This window comes from Triturus cristatus, chromosome 1_2 (assembly GCF_964204655.1).
Source record: "Triturus cristatus chromosome 1_2, aTriCri1.1, whole genome shotgun sequence".
NCBI lineage: Eukaryota > Metazoa > Chordata > Amphibia > Caudata > Salamandridae > Triturus > Triturus cristatus.
In genome coordinates this window covers 828623395-828642735 of record NC_140580.1, presented here as the reverse complement: position 1 = coordinate 828642735, position 19341 = coordinate 828623395, and the positions used below count along the sequence as shown (strand labels likewise).

Sequence of the window (19341 nt, the reverse complement as noted above, 5' to 3'; positions counted from 1 at the left end):
AAAATTGAACACAAACTTTAGTAAACTGTTTTTGAAATATACTGTAGTACAGTGTATTTTCATTTATTTTATTGTTTTCACTAACACTGTACTTTCTAGTTAGTATTGTGGTACTCTATAAACTTTTTTTTAAAATATATAAAGTATTAAAACTACTTTTCCCTACATTTAAATACTTATCTAAAGTGCCTCAATACTTCCTATGCAATTATTAACAAGTAGACCATTATATTTCTACTTCTAACCCACAACACAGACTAAGTGTGGGCTAAACAACATGGCTGCCTTTCACTTTTGCAAAGGTAGTCATTAGCCAACCATATACTGCCTTATCATTGGCATGTACCAGGATATACAGCGGAATTACAGCAGTATACTACAGCCCAATATATCACTCATTTTTGTGCTTGATAACTAAAAAACAGCTAAACAAATTTTCATGAAATACCAAAAAGGATTCTTTCTAGAACATAACCTGTATTTCTGGAAGATATGATGAAAATCCATTCAGCAGTTTTGCCACTACATCTGTGTAAAAAGCCCTTCGGTAGTGTGATTCCAAGCATCTTAGAAGGTCGCGGAAGAGGTGGAGGTGTCCAGAATGGGAAAGATTCTCCATTTCCTGTGACCCAGGCACCGACTGGGCACAGAATTTGACAATCACAGACTTGGAGGAGCACTCCAATGGCAGCATAACTACAGTAAGGTGGAGGGTGCCCAACACAAGTCCGGTTTTACACCGACACCCCACTCACCCATACCAGCACTTGGGCCCACAATCAGGGATTTTAGGCAGTGCTCAAATGGCAGCAAAAGTGCAGTGAGGCAGAGGGTGCCCAACACAGGTCTTGGTTTATGCAGACACGCCACTCACTCATACCAGCAGTTGAGGCCACAATGAGGGATCTGAGGGAGAGATCCAATGGCAGAAAAACTGCAATGAAGAAGAGGGTGTGCAACACAGGTGGAGGTTTATGTACTCACCCCACTCATCCATAACAGCACTCAGGGGCCACAATCAGGGATTTAAGAGAGTACCCGAACTGTAGCAAAAGTGCTGTGAGGCAGAGGGTGCCCGATGCAGGTCCATGTTTATGCACACACTCCCCTCACTCCAAGTAACACCAAGGGCCGCAATCAGGGATTTGAGGTAGAGTTCCAAAGGGAGCCAAATTGCAGTGAGTTGGGGGGTGCCAACTACAGGGGCATATTTACATGAAAATCACGCAGCACGGTGCCGCAAGCAAATTTGCTGCACCGAGCGGCATCATTTTCAAAATGCAGGGATGCGTCATATTAACAATAATACGCGCACCGCTGTGCTCACCCCTGCACCAGTATTAAAAAAGCTGCTTAGCACAAGCGCAGGCACCCTTGCACAATGGTGCATTGCAGGGATGATTGTGTTTGTGAAGGAAGAAACACCTTCCTGCATATAAACAATCATTAATGGATATTTGCTCCTTCTATGTGTGCTGCAGAATGCAACACACATAGAAAGGGCAAAAAACGAGGAGAAATAAACGTATTTTTCCTCGTTGTGCCACATTAACGCCTCCTATTGAAAGGCCTTAATTGCTGGCGCTGCCTCAGATTTACAGACCTTTGTAAATCTGCAGCAGTGTCAAAAAGCCATGGGTGTTGCTGGGAATGCCTATAGCAACACCCACAGAAAATGCGTTGCAGAGGGCCATATTTACAAGGCCTTGCGTCCTTGTAAATATGGGCTTGCATAAAGAACTACTGGAGCATCATAAAAAGTGACGCTTAGGTGGTGCTAGGGGCTTATAAAGATGCCCCTTAGTGTCTAAACCTCTACAGGAGTGCAGATGGATCCAGAGATGCTCATGTCATATTTTGATCTGTTTGTAGCCAGTGTGTTTTCTGTGCCCAGACAATGTTTTAAGATTTTTTACCGCACTTTTGGGATTTGTCTTTATTGGTAAGTGATATGTATGGTCTTATTTTGCAGGAGATGAACTACTGTGCAGGGAAAGGATTTACGAGGTCATACATGGAAATTGGAAGCAGAAACAGAGAAAACTTTGATCATTTCGCCATCATGTTCACTGCCAATGGGAGGATGAAATTGTCACAGACATTTTCAAGGGTAATCCACATAATGTGCCCCTCTTTGGGGTTACATTCCCGTTGCCAGTTTTCAGAAATAACACCATGACGGACAGGGGCATAACGTTTACCGAATGTAGCTCTCCCACAATAGAAGATATTTTTTAATGTAGCAGGTTCCTTTTTCATCACTGGTTGCAGGAGATACCCCCGTCACAATGACATGTATGGAATCTGCTTTATCAACTCTATAGCAAGCAAACTTTGTTTTTTATTAGGTACAATCATTTTGAAGTCCTGCATCTCCTCCTTCCCTTTCTTCATATAGCTGAAATAATACAGGCATTGCATCTTTTAAATATCAAGCCCAAATCATCGAGGAAAGGCCAGTATAGAACCCGGAATCAGGAATGTTTCTTTACATTTAGCAACCAACATCAGCCGAGCAATACATGCTCATTCCAATGAACCTATTTGGCCCATCATGGGTTCAATTCCCAACTTGCAGGTGTAATGTCTGTATTTATGAAATACCGGCCTACTCGTGGTGACACAAGCCCACTGAAGTTAAGTCAAGGAATAATACAATCTACTGAAGGCTAACTCCAGTTCCAAATACCACCGTGGCCAATGAATACTATGCGCACTTCAACCCGGACTTGGATGTATTGCACAGCTGACTCTTACACCTAAGGAAGAAGCTGATGCCACTTCATTGTTAGTGCTAAACACAGGTGGAGGAGCAAATAGTGATCTTGTTAGACTGAACAATCTTGTAATATAGCAGCCAGATTTTTAAGAGGGCATCAATTTACATGTTTTGTCATTGGCCTCATAACCTTTTCCATGATGAATCCCCATAAATTCTTTAAATGTTAATGTTGTTTATTGATTCTCTGTATGTCTTTTTATATACCTGTCAACTGACATTATAATTTCTTATATTTACACTACTAGTTGTGTATACTTTTGTATACAGATTTTTGTTTTCTATACTTTTGTATACTGATTTTGCGTTCTATTTTGTTGAAAGTACAAAACAAGTTTCCTTAAGCCCAAACTGTTGCCTAGTGGTGTTTCAGTTTGTATGATCACTATTGGAAATGATTATTAAATATTTCAGCTATTTAATTTAAAAAAAAACTCTAGTTCCTCCATTTCACTGAACTACATAGGGTGCATTTTACATTGATGAAGGTCTTTACTGAGTAGGACAATCATTTCAAACCTAAGAATGAATATATAAACCATCACCGCTAAGAAGTCATAGTAAAGTGATGCATGTTTATGTGTAAACGTTTCATAAACGTAAAATTACTTTCTGTATAATTTGTTTAAAGTTACTTTAAATTAAACATGCTTCATCATTGACCCGTTTTGCTTCCAAAAGATGGACTTCTATGGTATTTATAGTTATTACACTGTGCCAACCTTGAGCTTATCTTGATGGCGAAAAGAGGTTAGTTAGCGCTACCTAATTGATAAATTTTGGCTCACATACATGGTCACTTGTAAAAAGAAAGTTCAGGACTAGATCATTAGAACAATTTACAAAGAGTAGTAAACTAACTCCATAAAGTCCTACATACCTAAGGATGCTTCATATGGCCATCAACAACAAAGCATCTCAGTTGCCTATCTTCATGTATCCTGGACATGAACCTCATTCTCAGTTCTGTTGACCAAACGTGTCATCTCCACTAAGATTTATGAAAATGAAGTCCATACTTTACACAGCAAAGTTGAGTAACATGAGAAATAAAGTTGTACCGCAGAAATAGTGCACCAGAAAGGTTTAGGTACAAAATCTCAAGAGTCATGTTGATAAAAAACACAAACAAAGCAGCAAAATACAAAATTCTGCACTGGTTATGTCATTATAATTCAGCACCTAACCATACGAAGATGGTCGATCCAATTTAGGAGGACAGTATGGCCATGTAGCCTGTAGGGTGAGAGAATAGCAGAAGAGCATGGACGTCATTTAGGGGTCACCAGGGGTCGCAGCTGCGACCCTTGGCTTGTCCCTTGCTACCCCTGGCACTGCCTTTGCGACCCCTGACATCCAGATCACAAAGGCACTGCCAGGAACAGAAGCAAAACGGGACTCAGAGACGATTTACCTTCTTCTGCTGCATGTAAACCAAGAAACTTTCATCCATTATAGTGCGCACCAAACTTCGTAATATTTTTACTTTCCATACATTCTCAAGTACCTGCAATGGACAGCTTAATGAATTAAAATATTACCCTGCGGGGGAGGGGAAGTTGTGTGTGTGGAGGGGAAGGTGTGTGTGTGTGTGGATGGACTGCTCCAACAGTAGAGCTTGTTTCACTTTTCACTTTCTTTGCTGCTTTGTCTCACATTGGCAGAGCAAGGCCTCTGTCTCCTCCGAAGACACAAATTGAAAAACAAAGGCAGTGAGAGTGAAGCGAGGGATAACATGCAAATGGTTCATTGTAAAAACCCAGAATCTGCGCTATTGCCCACATCTGCACAGCTGTTATGAGGGTTTTATTGTCCTATTTGGTGAGGCTTCTTGCACAGAGAGGGACAACTGGATGCTTGTTTGCTTCCTGTGGTGTTCGGTTAGTGAAGTATGCATTCTCAAATAATGCTCACTCTGTAACATTTGTATGAAGGACACCTTACTGCCCAGCAGTGTCTGTTTAGTTAAGCATTGTTGCCCTGTTGCTCCACTCCAAAGCTGTAACTGTTTAGTGAAAGAGACTTACACAACTCCTGCCCAGCAGGTTTATATTTTCTGTGAGGGTTTGCAAATCTTCTGCTCATATTAAACCTGAAATGGGAGTGATAGAGTGAGGAAGCACCATGCAAAGCATGCAAATGAACACTGTGGTTACAGAGAGAAGAAACAGGCACTTCAATGAGATGAGACATAATCGGAGAATGGTGGAGTTAAGAGTAGAACTATCTCAATAGAGCATCATGATGGAGGAAGATTGAATTTGGAAGATAACTGTGACAGAATGTTTAAGGGAGCAGTGAGGTAAAAAGGAAACTTGGCGATATAAAGGTAAGAGGATACGAGAGTGCTAAAGGAGACATCTACTGCAATGCTGGTTAGAGAGATAAGGATAATTAGTAGTGAATAGTGAAACTAAAGAGATCTGAGTAATTAGTATCCAGAGATAAAGATAGTGGTAAATATGAAATCAAAACAGAATGGGCTTGAGCTGAGACAATTCGAATCCTGCAAGTGAAGTGGAAACAGATTAGACATGAGAATGGTGTGGAGTTTGGAGAGAAACAACTGGGAGAGACATAGGTGAGTTAGAAACAGGTAGAGGTAATAGTGAAAGAATGACATTGACAAAGTTGGAAGAAGCAGGCTAATTGGGAAAGAGAAAGGTAGGAAATGAGCGAGGTTGAGGTGCAAAGATACCCATAGAAAATAGAAGAAATAGTAAGGCTATCAGATGCAGAGGAGAGAAAATATTTAAAAAGGTAGGTTTATTTGGAAAGGCGTGTATAATGAGTGTGCGAGAATGAGTGGTTGCAATTGGAGGGACAAAGGTGTGATAATAAAAGATGTAGATTTTAAAGTTAATGGGAAACTAGAAGAGTTCGGATTGTAGAGGTACTATGAAGTGTAGAGAACAGGGTGGGTGAAAGACAAAAACTGAACAAGATAGAGGTGAGTAGGACAGAGAAAGGGGTGATAGTGATAGGAAGATAGAGAAGAAAGGAGATTGAAATTACTGCTTTGGAGGTTCGAGGTGGACTCTGAGGCACAGCTGTGAGACAGAAAGATGGTGAAAGGAAAAGATAAAAAGATATGGTATGATATGATTGAGGTAAAAATAAAGCATGGCTACAACTCAGAGTCTGTTCTGAAGTACTTATATCCCTGTGTCTGTACCTCAGGTTTTTGTCACCTAATGGTTGCAATTAGTAGGTAATGGTTACACCATTGACATTTCATGTCAGTACGCTAATTAAAATATTGCTGGTTACTAAAATAGACATATCTGCTTTAGTAAGCCTTCTGTCATTTTATTCATCTTGCAATTATTGCAGGTTTGTTAACTTTAGTGATGTATTTTTACATTAAGTCATCTGGGTCAATGGGCATATGCCATAATTTCCTGAGAAGACATTGGATCCTATGATGTCACTTCCTGTGAAGTCATAGCAGTCAAACGATGTAGGATGCTTTATCCTCGTAAAAACAAGGAGAGGGGCTCAATAACGTCCAAAGGAACAGAGCACCAAAATATACTGTGAAGTAAAAGTTTTCCCTTTGGACTTTCTTACATCAATAATAGAGGCACTACTCAGGTGTCATGTCAAAGGAGGGATATAGCTTAAGAAAATTTCTACCAAAGCCAAACCAGTGGCCATAAGAGGTACAGAACTCCCTAACAGTATACACAATAAAAGCCAATGCGTGAGTGAAAATCAATCTTTCCGATAGAGTGTCGCAAGGGTGATCCAATACACAGCAATGTAATTAAACAAAGGGCATACATAAAGGAAATTTAGTTAGTCAATACATGTTTTATTAAAACAAATTTTAAAATAAAAAAGGAAGTGCGCATCATAGATACATACAGAATAAATCAATACATAAAAAGTTCTATTTATAAAAACAAATTTCTTCATACAAATATATACACAGATTTACTTAAAAAAACAGCAATATACATCACAAATCTAAATCACACAAATTAGTTGGAAGGACACATTTTGTGATAAAAGCACCCCAATTGTGCTTCAATATTGTTGGTTTGTGTTCCCTTAGGACCAGTACCACTAAGCTCACTAAACCCTAATATTTGGTAATTGGTCCCAGGACAAATACAACTCGGGTATCAGGCGTCGACGCGTTTCGGTGGACAAGATTATAGAGCCACCTTCTTCAGGACAGGTAATTGAGGTCCTTCCTTCCATAAATCGTACTTCTAACAATACCTCAAATTGGGAATTTAGGGGGGATGCCTGTAGTCTGTAAGGGTTAGTAGACCACTCGCCGTATCCACATTATAATTCAGCTTATTCACAGGAGTAAAAGGGATTGGTGTAGATGTTTTTTAATTTTATTTACAACACATCGTGGACGGGTCGTAATGATTCACCTTCTTATACCCGCGAAAAACGAGGGGGCGAGACGAAGACCGGATTGTGTAGAGCTATACAGCCTACCAGTATTAAACAGATGAAAGGCTATGCTGGCGAATTGTTCTAACAAGCGGAGATAGAGTATCAATCACCATCTCCCATCTTCTTTCACTACCGGTTATCAATGAACGGGGTGTTGAGAGAGTGTAAAGCTTACAGTGTCTTCGTCGTAGTTATCCTATAAGAAGGTGAATCATTACGACCCGTCCACGATGTGTTGTAAATAAAATTAAAACACATCTACACCAATCCCTTTTACTCCTGTGAATAAGCTGAATTATAATGTGGATACGGCGAGTGGTCTACTAACCCTTACAGACTACAGGCATCCCCCCTAAATTCCCAATTTGAGGTATTGTTAGAAGTACGATTTATGGAAGGAAGGACCTCAATTACCTGTCCTGAAGAAGGTGGCTCTATAATCTTGTCCACCGAAACGCGTCGACGCCTGATACCCGAGTTGTATTTGTCCTGGGACCAATTACCAAATATTAGGGTTTAGTGAGCTTAGTGGTACTGGTCCTAAGGGAACACAAACCAACAATATTGAAGCACAATTGGGGTGTTTTTATCACAAAATGTGTCCTTCCAACTAATTTGTGTGATTTAGATTTGTGATGTATATTGCTGTTTTTTTAAGTAAATCTGTGTATATATTTGTATGAAGAAATTTGTTTTTATAAATAGAACTTTTTATGTATTGATTTATTCTGTATGTATCTATGATGCGCACTTCCTTTTTTATTTTAAAATTTGTTTTAATAAAACATGTATTGACTAACTAAATTTCCTTTATGTATGCCCTTTGTTTAATTACATTGCTGTGTATTGGATCACCCTTGCGACACTCTATCGGAAAGATTGATTTTCACTCACGCATTGGCTTTTATTGTGTATACTGTTAGGGAGTTCTGTACCTCTTATGGCCACTGGTTTGGCTTTGGTAGAAATTTTCTTAAGCTATATCCCTCCTTTGACATGACACCTGAGTAGTGCCTCTATTATTGATGTAAGAAAGTCCAAAGGGAAAACTTTTACTTCACAGTATAATTTGGATGCTTTATCCGCCACCCCAGGCATTTTGGTGAATTCACTTTAATGCAGAAAAGGCAAACAGAACTGCCTTGTGGGCAGAGTACAGAGATTGGCCTCATCAGGCACACTTTAATTAAGATTGAGGTAGCAGGGGATAGAGAAAGAACATTCAGGAGTTTATCTTGTCTTCAAATATGAAAATGTATCCTAAAAAAGGTAAGAAGAACAGGGGTTGCGGGGAGAAGGACAGGACCGCACAAACAGAAGGCACTCGAGTATTCCTCCTTAAAAGAGTCAGCATAACAGGCCAGGAAAAGTTAAAGAAAACTCGCATGAGTGGCACAATGGAATAAGAATCAATGATTACAATAAAAAAAAAAAAAGAAAGTAAATAGGATTTTTTCAATTCAATTAATTAGGACGACACTGTAGTATTTTCAATTGCTAATCATTTAAAGCACGACATTTTGACACAATTATAATAACTCTACATTTTAGTGAACTGCATCTTAGCACGAGGCTTTTAATTCTAACACAACCCTTGGCAAACGTGGTTTTACCCAACCAACATTAGAGAGAGAATGAGAAACATCCAACTCACCGCTTCTGCTCCCTGTAAGCGATGGCAAAAAGAGAAAAAAGAATGAATTAGGGAAAACATGACTACTTAAAACAAAATAAAACGTAACTAAAACAACAACAGATCCTGCCATACCTTTCTTCCTCCATCTTCTTCCGTAGGATTTCTCTTCGCCAAGCTGGCATGGTGGCCAAGCGGGCTTCTTCCTCTTTTTCCTACAGTACAAAAACATATATGAAGGAGTTTATGCTTCGATCAGCAGTGACCTTTTAGTTTCCAAATAAAGAAACATTTTTTAGTCATTTATTTTTCATTTGTTATTCAGTTATATGTGTTTCATGGGTTCTGGCTAAATAAAGAGTTCTAGTTATTTTGGTCTTATCCTCCTGCTTACTCTGTGTTATTCCACTACTTGGAATGCAAGACCAGAGTACCATGTATGTGTACTGTTCATGTGAGATTCGCCATCTTCACCTGGCATGAGTAACATTTCACCCCTCCATGTTCTACTTCTGTGTTATTCATTGAAAGGGTGTGGCTGTTTTAACGGGGGCAAAGGACAGGAATCCCCAAAAGTCTAATGTGCTGCAATTCTGCAACTGTACTGGTTAACACAATTCCATCACTTGTGTGAAACTTTGGGAATGCTACATGAATTATGCCAAATTATGCAAAGTGAGATTTGTAGATATCTTGCATGACTTTTGGACACAGGGTGAACAAAAGTCATGTGATGTACTGACAGGAGACTACTTCGAGCAGGAACTGCCTCTCAGTCATGGCTTTGCTGTGCCCGCAAGATACTTTCTTCAGGAAACAGTCAATTTCAGGTGACATGCAAGTTGTGCATTTTGCATATGTAATTAAAATTTTACCTGGGCGTAATCAAATAAGGTGTTTCTGTACAAGGTCAAATATTTTATTTTGAAGAATCGTCAGAATCACACCGATTATATTTTAAATACATTCCAATAACACACACATGAGTTGAGTAAGTGTAGAAAAACTCAGGAAATAACTAAACACCGTAGGGTCTAACAAAATTGATCAGCGCCACGTTATACAGGACATTAAAATACTGCAAACCACAAAATGCAGGAAAGGGTCTTCTCAACCTATGATGTCTAACATTATTATCACTGTGCAGGAACCCTCTACAATTTAGTTGAAAACGTATTTGATTTTTTTTTATTTTACACCTCACTATTCAAACCATGGCTACATATTTTAAGATTCAACATTCAGAAGAGGAACAAGACAAGTTTTGTAAACCTATAAACCAAAGAGGAGTTTCACTGCCCATATACAGTGCTAAATCCGACAAATTCTATGTAAAACTATGGAATCATGTTCAGTACATGATTCATAGTAGAAAACCATAATAAAATACATTTAGGATCTTTATTAAGATCGCCAATCTTACCTTTTTTTAACTGTTTTCTTTATTGCTTTAATTAGGTGCTTCAGTTTATTGAGAGACAAGTCAACCACATTTAAAAGTCAAGTTTATTTCGGTCTTATGAAAGCAAACTACACAGCACACCACCTAAACTTTTATTTGTATTTAATAATTAGATTTTAAAAAACATTTTGATCATTAAGGTACACAAAAGCTCAATATGGCAGATAGCATGACTGGCTAATCTGATAAGTAACATGCCAGAGTAGGAATGTGTAAATAGGGGCCATTGGGTGTTAGGTAGACAACAGGTAATAAACATATAGACAAACAGTAACTAGAGTTTTATACAAAATTGCACACTTGCACATTAAATGCAAGAGTGTGATTTTCTTTTTATTTTCTGATCTCATGAGATTCTTCTTAAGGGTGGTTTGAAAATTAATGAGTGAGGGCCAAGCTTGGATCTCAAGGCATTCACTTCAGTGAAATGGAACAGGTAGAGAGATGAGAACCTAGATGCTGCAAAAGGAGGATTGTGGTTGAGCATATCTTGGAGGTGGGAAATGGCAGATCAAAAATACATGGTTGGGGTGTACCATATCAGAATGTCAGTCAGGTACATGGACAACTTTGAATAAACTTGAATTCATTATGTCTCATTTACGGAACAACATTTAATACTATCAAAGGAAGTTTTTCCAGTCCATGGATTCTATGTGCATGCCATACATGGGATTTAAAAATTAGTCTTTGAAACCTCTGCCACATTTTCACATTGACAAACCCTCCCTTCTCTTAAACTTTTAGTTTTACATTTAATGTATGCCATATTTATTTTTTTGGTCTTGCAATCTTAGATTTCTTTTTTCCTGAATGTATTAATCATATTTAATAAAAACAAATGAAGAAGATGATGCGAAATATAAAAAAAGTCACATGAGATGGAGGAGAAGCTAGAAGTCATTAGAGAACAGTTGTGGTAAAAATTGGATAGAAGAAGAAAATTTGAGATAGAATTTTGTAATAGAGTTACAATAGTTTCGTAGTTCTTGCTATGCATATCCATGTAGATGAATGTATTTTCCACATAAAATGTGGTTAGCGTTCCATACCTTACAAATTTCTGAACTCAGAGTTATGATGCATTGGTCAAATTTTACAATGGTAGTCTACTTTGCACACCTACGTTTGCGAAGGCCATCTACCTTCATTTCCTAACATTTTGGTCTTTACAGGCTGTTTTCCTCCTACACATACATACCTAAATTGTTCTACCTAGGACAAATGATATTAACTCTCAAAATTATACCATCGATATAATAATCTCTCAGTTGCAGCTCCTTATTCCAGATTGCTTTCATTATGAAACCCACACCAGTCCAATTCCTCTACTACATATCTGAATGTAAGTGATTTTGACAATATTGCGGACGTTTCCAACATAGGACTCAAAAATGCATTCAGTAAAGCAGTGAATGCTGATCTATACTGAAATATCTCTTGGCCACGCGAATTTCGCTACCTATATCACACTCAAATCATGGATCCTTTAAGGTATGTCCTTGTTAATATCTGCTCAAAAATAAAATGTAACCTGATCACTAGTGCCATTATATGATATTTTAAGTTATTTTAACAAGGTAATTTCAAAAACTGAAAAAAAAACCTTGGTTTCTTGAGTTCCTGTCTACAGGGGGTTGGATTGAAAGTTCATGCTGGACTGTTCCTACTGGAGCAGGACCTAGTCTGATTTGCATATGAATGGTCTCTGGTTGGAGCTGGGTACCAGGCACATTAAAGTAAAGTGCAATGGAGCGGAGATTTTTTTATGTGATCCACACAACATCTGTTTTTGCAATTTATATGTTTTAAGTGTAATTATCTATGTATTCCACTTCCTACTAGACACCTTAAACTTTCCTTGCACTGTTTTGTGAGACATTTCAAGCTGCTGCAGAACAGCATGGCAGAATCAGGAACCAACGCGATAGGACAGTGAGTCGGTGTTGTTTACTCTTGTATTACTCCTGGTTTAGTACTGAATTGCATTCAGGCGGAAACTGGGAGTACTACATGAGTAAAATCTTTTTGAGTCAGGCCCACTGTCACCTAGAAAAATGGCAAATGCACACTTTTTTTAATCGACTAATTAATATTAGTTCGTTGAGCCTAGTGCTTTGATTTGTGTAGTTGGTAACAGCATACCCAGATTTACCTGGCAAGAATAAACTCGTTACATCTCATGCCTTTGAAAAGGCATCTTAGATCTTGTAAAACTAAATATATTAACCTGTGAACCGTGGTGCACCATGTAGAACAATGCCAATGTGACTATTTCCTTAGACAAATTGAGGCAATTGCAATGAAACACTGTGATACTTATGCCCTTATTCCTTTTGTCATGGCACATGAAAGCACTGATGTTCTAGTAGTTCCAAGTTGTAGCAAAACCTTTGCCTTCCTAAAGTCACTTTAAGCAGCCCCTAAGAAATGGGGTATTACCAAGTGGGCTGTTGTTTCTAAACCCGTGTTCAAGGGGTAATTCCCCATTTTCGGCTGTTTTCACTCCAGAAATGGCTCCATCCTTAGCTCATAAAATGTCCTGTAAAAATAACAGGGGCCATATTACAGATAGTGTACTGTGGCACACCAGGTATGTGTGCCCCCTTTTTCATCCATGTGGCATCATGGATTATGGAAAGGACCGTAGACGCTTGTGCAACCCCTTCTGTAATAGTGATGGTGGAGGTGCACATCTAGCAACAGTGCTATCTTCAGAGAGAGTTTCCTCATTTGCATGGGAATGTGGCCCCATACAAATGAGGGAATCACTTTTACTCTGGGCCCACGTTGTATTATGGATGTGGGTGCAGAGGCAAACATGCCCTCGATGGGTAAACTGACAGTGCACCACAGAGGTGTCAGTGCACCCCGAGAGCAGCCCTCTGTAAGTCCCATGATCCCCAAGACATGTCCCTGCAAGCAGGTGTATTCACTCACTGCACCCGTCTTTGGGGGGGATCTGCAGTTTATTGAATGCACTGCCCTCAGGGCAGCGCACGTTTGAAGCTGCCCTGGAGGAAGCACATGCACTCTAATAGGGTGCAATATTCCTGTTTGCACCTGGCGCACCTGTGTAAAGGCACACCATGGTGCAAACAAGAACAGTGCGCCCTATCTGAAATACAGGCTCAGAGTCCAGATTTTCTATTTTTTCATGCTGGAAAGTCTTGCCCACTTGGGAAAACACAGTGCAGAGCCATAGTTACTAAGATTGGCCTGCTCTGCTGTCATCCCCTGTGCTGAAGCATACACAGGCTGCCTTGCCTGATGCTCAGCCTCACAGCAAGTGTGCGCTGTCCAGAATAGGGTTTGTACTGGAAGCAAATGCTTTCAGGACAAATTCCTATCCGTAAATAACTTAAGAAGGATTACATGAATTAGATGTGTGGTGAGCCATGAAGCACCCATGCAATGCATTTCTTTTTTGAGAAAAGAACAAATTTCACCTGTTGTAAGCCAGCAACAGGCAGGTGTCAGTATTTTAGGCAAAGCTTGGCCTGGACACCCTAGTAGATCGGGCTTTACATTAAAACGTATGAGTATTTGCGCTGACCTTGAGACTAAGTGATGCAAAACATTTCAAAGTGGCTTATGTGCTAAGTCACCTTTACCATGCAAAATACCCTTTGTACTGGGCTGTAAACGCCATGCAAGTGTTTGCGTTGCTTTGCACCAGTGCAAAGCCTTACTAAATCTGGGTCAGGGTTTGCTTTATTCCCACATCAGTCATTAAAAAACCTGATTCGCAAATAAACTAGCTGAATCAGCAAATACTTAGCACTAATAAAGAGGGCGTTTGATACCCTGTAAGACAGCAGTAAAATCTACTACCTAATTGATAGAAATATATCGAAATGTTGATACATTTCTTTTCTGTGATAAGTGGTTTTATTACACATATGGAAATTTGGAAAAGAAGAGCAAAAACTCATTCAAAAGTGGGATACAAAAACTTTCATTAAATACATAAAGGGCCTAATGTACAATTTGGCTGGCAGGCAGCCAGCTCTCTGCCAGAACGATGGAATAAATTACTCAGTCATTCTGACGGAGGTGCTGCCAGCCAAACTTAAACATGTCTGCTGGCCAAGCGCATATTTCTTGCATTGATAGGAACCACTGTTACAGTGGTTCCTGTCAATACATTGTAAGTTCTCCGTACAGCTTTCTCAACATGACAGAGCCGTATGGCAAAGTTACAAAATATTTCTGTTTTTCAAAAAGAAAATCCCAAAGCAGGATTTCTTTTTAAAATAACAAAAACAATGCTCCCCTCACCATGGGAGTTCGCTCCCATGACAAGGAGGGAATTGAGCACTTTTCAACGGCCTTACTGGCAGGTGTTTCCTGGCAGTGGCGGGTAGTGAAAAATGGCTGTATGCCTACTTGTCTAAATTAGGTGGGTGAACATCCAGCAAAACCTCCAACGGTCCTAAGTCCGTCGGGCCGTTGGAGGGGATTGACTGGAGCGGAGGTGGAGTAGTCTCCACTATCATTACACCCGTTTTTAGGTCTCGCCTGACCCAGCGCATGCGCTGGTCTGGCGAGACTTATTGAGAGGGCTCCAAAAAGTGCTACCAGGCCAGCCTAGAGCTGCAGTGCATGTGCGCGGGCGCGCGCGATGCTTTTACCGCGATTACTCTCACTTTCACGGACGCTTTGATGGTTGATCGCGATTGCGATCACTTTCGCGGCCGCCTGGCCGCTTGGCATAACCAATAGGTCTCGCTTTTGGGACCTTATAAGTATTTAGTTATACAACGGTTGCATGGCTAAACACTTGTAAGGTCCCAAAGGTGAGACCTATTGGCTATGCCAATGCTTGTTTAAATCTGGCAGGCAGACCGTAAAGTTGGTGGGGCGGGAACTCCGTTGCTCTCACGATAGACTTCCCTCTCCACCAACACATAATTCATGCCTTAAATCATTAATTCACATAAACAATGCCCAACTATTTCAAACGAAATTATTAAAAAACATATTAATGTTTCACACAGCAACAATGTAAGCAATAAACAAAAATTAAAAACAAAATGTAGACTGTAATTGAATAATTCATTCAGCTCTTAATCAAATATCCCTGGACAAGATTCACAAAGACTAATGTAAATGAGTGTGATCTGCTCTTGTACAATCCTGGCTCACTCGTAAATTTCAGGAGTAACCCAGGAGTGCGCTGGCCTTCCCCTGCCTTAAGCCTGAAATTCGGGAGCACTGCAACATCTCAGGGAATCAGTGTTTAAATACATTTTGACAAGTTAATGGTAGCTGAGGTTGCAACGAAAGAGATACACTTTCGCTTTACCAAATCTTTGCTACAGAAGCCAGTGAGCTTCCTGAAACAGCAATCTGTAAGAGACTAAGGCAGAAAGAAACACCAAACACATTAATGCACCCCTCATGAACATGAAGACATTAAAGAGCACATTGTGGAATGCACATCACTAATTCATATATCCTTTTGTGAGGTACAGATTCTACAGGAGCGAATGGATAACTCCGTCTTAAAATGTAATGGCCACCTTTGGTGCCTGCTCCGCCTGGATTTAACAACGATAAACTGTCTGAATGTGTATGCAGTTTCTTTAATTTTCAGTGTAAAAGTTAACTTTGGGTGCGATTTCACAGGAACACTGTGGCTCTGGAGTATCTCACCCCACACTTTGCTTAGAGATGGTTAAAAGAAATGGTAATATTAGGTATGCAGACCTTCTGGAAGGAGAAACTAGGCAACATCAAAGGGATGATAGGGTACCTCATTTCGCTGAAACTTCCATCCTACTCCTTGGGCTCCAGCAGACTACTTCAGAGAATGGGAAGTGCCCTTTAAAATGAAGCCAGAATCACGCTGTGCCTTTACAGTACCAGCAATGGAACGAACACGTCCTTACCACACATTTGTTTAGCACGCAAGTTGTTACAACAACTTGCTTTAGGAGGGAGCGTTGGTGGAGTGGTGCTGGATTTTAAGCCCAACACCTTCCCTGCTGTTGCACAGACAGGAGTTGAAATAGAAAGTGGTACTATTCCATAGTCCAGCGCCCCCCTAAGGCAAGTTGTTGTAATGACTTGCATGCTAAAGGAACGCATTGTAAGGATGCGTTTGTTCTAATGCCGGCGTGCTGAAGGCATGCATACTAAACACATGCAGGATTCCATCACACATTCCTAGAGCATATGATGCATGAGACTAAAGACTAGTCTGCTCCATGATGGGTGCCGCCAAACAGGTTATAACTCTATTCTGGGAAAAGACAGAGAGGCCCTGGCTACGGCACTGTGGTTTAGTCGCCTCTGGCATAAATTGGCTATGGCACACTGTTGTATCTTGACTCTGATGTTGTTCTGGCCCTGCCAATGGAATCTTGGTGCCATGACATAACATGGAATGTTGGGAGTCAAAGTGTCACAGTTGGCTGGGCTGAGCCGCATGCTGGCTGCTCCTGGTGGGGGTCTAGATCTGATCTATTGAACCATCTTGAATAAAACTACTTGAAACTCATCTTGCGTACCTGATTCAATCACTACAAGTTTTTGGCAATGATCCTGAAGTGAACCTGCATCTATCACCTCATCAAACGTCAAGCAACTTTAAGGAACATATCAACTCAAGTTAACCTTAGGCAACTGGCATCCCTGACCCCACCAGTGACCTTTACATCAGTCGCCCAGAGCAGTCTGCCAGTTGTTTCTTTTCCTGTGCTTCTGGGGAAGTGCTACTTAAGTAACTGCCCATCCAGTTAACAGCATCTTCTCTCCAGAGTCCATCTCTACGTGTCTGAGAAATCCTACGTCCACTTGTGCTGTGCTTTCAGCGAGGGTAAGCCTGTTTTTACTGTCTTCAGCTGCCACGCATAGACGTCTACACTGTCTGGTGAAGAAGTGTGCTTTTTCATGTGTGCCCTCTGAAGTCCTGCTACATTGGGACAGTGACTATCTTAACTGGATTGTACTTGTGTATCCCTTAACAGTTCACCCTGTTTGGATTGCCTGTTTCCAAGCTGACACAGGGGTGCAAGCTATTAAAAGTTGAGCTGCGCACATTGACTCTATTCCACTTTAAGAGTAACAAATGCCCAGTGTGGGTGTTTTTCTGATTGTAACATTGCACTATGTCTTACCTCCAGTCAAGGTTACCCCTGCACAAGCGAGTTGTTACCTTTATTGGGTGTATGGTTTGGGTTCCAGTCCCATTACCATAGTGCATGGTTTACGTTACACTGGGTGTTTGTTTTTACTGTTAATGTAACGCTTTGTTTCATTGTCAACACTACAGCCCAGTGCTGTTCCCTATTTTTTATTCGGTCTTTATTACATGATGGAGAAGTGTGAGTAATCTATTGTATTTCTCTTCTTCTCTGTCTCTTTGTTTCATCCTGCTCTGACTTGCCTCCTCGCTTTCTTGTCTGGCCAGTAGGTGTGCAGGTGGTTGTCATTGGTGGTTTCTCCTTCTATTCTTTATTTGTCTCGTTTTCTGTTTCATTCTTCTCTTTGTTTATATATATAGAAAGGAGGATAGGTAATGGTTTATGTTTTTCTGTCTTATCACATTTCTATTGTTGTTTCTCTATTTTCTCCCACTGCTCTTATCAGTCTCTGGTTCTCTCTTCTCTCTTTCGTTCATCTAGCTTCTGCTTTTCTCTTTTCTGTTTTCCCTTTGGAAGAAAGGAGGATATGTAGTATCCTGGTTTCAATGTGGTTCATGCTCTGTCCGTGAGATTCTCTCTGAATGATGTAATATGGAATGTTGGGAGTGAGAGGCTACAGTTGGAGAAGGGCTGAGCAGCATGCTGGCTGCTCCTGTTGGGGCTGAACATCTTAACATGTAACTTGTACAATAAATACTCTTGAAATGCTACAACAAGCCTGGAGTCAGTTACTACACACACATAACACATGATCTTGTACTCACAGATACAAAATATTCAGTTATATGGCAACCACTTATTGACTATATGTCAATAATTAGTATGACCGCCTCAGGTCTGTAATGTTCTTTCCTCAGGAGGACTTACCCTAGGGGAGGTTTGACTGCCCTTGAGTGACAGCATAGTACACCTACACAAAATGTCTTCTCCCCTAAGTCCAGGATATCCTCTGGCCACCGCCTCTTTCCCTTGGCCCTACTTCAGGCCACTGCAATCCTTATATTGGTTTTGGTCTTTTTTACTTTTTTAAAATATTTGTTGTTAAATCGTCTGGGGAGGCTGGTGGTGCCAAGGAGCTGTTATGCATCATATGGTGGTGCTTTTTGTTGCACATTCCAAGAAGGAATGTGCCCTGTTATGTTGTATAAAAACCTTCAATAAAAAAGATTTGAACAACACAAGAAATTGCAACAAACATGCAAGATCGGAGAGACGCACTACTTCCAGCATGTTTTTCCAAAGTATCTCTGAGTCAAGAGCAGATTACTCACTCCAGAATTACTGTGCCTGTGATATTGGTGATTTTAGGGTATGAGAATATAACATAAAATCTCCATAATATATGGGTTGCAATAGAGGCCATTTGTGCACACCTGGAGTTCAAAACCTGGTTAGTCACTGCTCTGACATCATAGCAGTGAAATAGCAAGTTTTGCTTTTTCACTGCTGACTTCAGATCAGTGAAGCACTGATAAGCAATGCCTGTGCTCTGTTTTGCAGTAATATTCTGCCTCCCTAGTCTTGAGAGACACAAGGTGCACAGTGATATGTCGGTGGCACTCTTGCCACGCCGCATAGTTCTTTTAATACAGTTCTTCTGCACACTTTTGCTGTCAGAGTGATGGTGGCAATGCTGAAGAGGGGCACTCACAGATCTGCTCTCAACATGGTTCCAGCTCTCAGGTCACGCTGTGAGAATTGGCATTGCTGTATTCAGTTGTGGGACATTGGGACTGTGCAAAGACACCAGCATTTAAGCTTTTTATATGTAGATGGGACAAGGGTTTCTGATGACGAGGGCGGGGCGGTAACCAGGCCTCCTGGTGATATCTTTTATATTTAGGCTGGAGAAATTGATGGTAATATTGTGGATGGTAGTGTGGCGGGTGGGAGGATACCA

At 40.4% G+C, this 19341-nt stretch overlaps 1 protein-coding gene across 2 annotated transcripts in view; it reads right to left on the bottom strand.

The window, feature by feature from the left end:
* ESPN (espin) overlaps positions 1–19341 on the bottom strand; it is an 888237-nt gene that overhangs the window by 38316 nt on the left and 830580 nt on the right. For both annotated transcript variants that reach the window (XM_085608893.1, XM_085608894.1), the window contains 2 exons: positions 8964–9043; positions 8850–8861 (listed from right to left, as the gene is read on the bottom strand). In XM_085608893.1, the coding sequence (XP_085465019.1) occupies positions 8850–8861; positions 8964–9043 (92 nt within the window). The remainder of the gene's footprint in view (positions 1–8849; positions 8862–8963; positions 9044–19341) is intronic.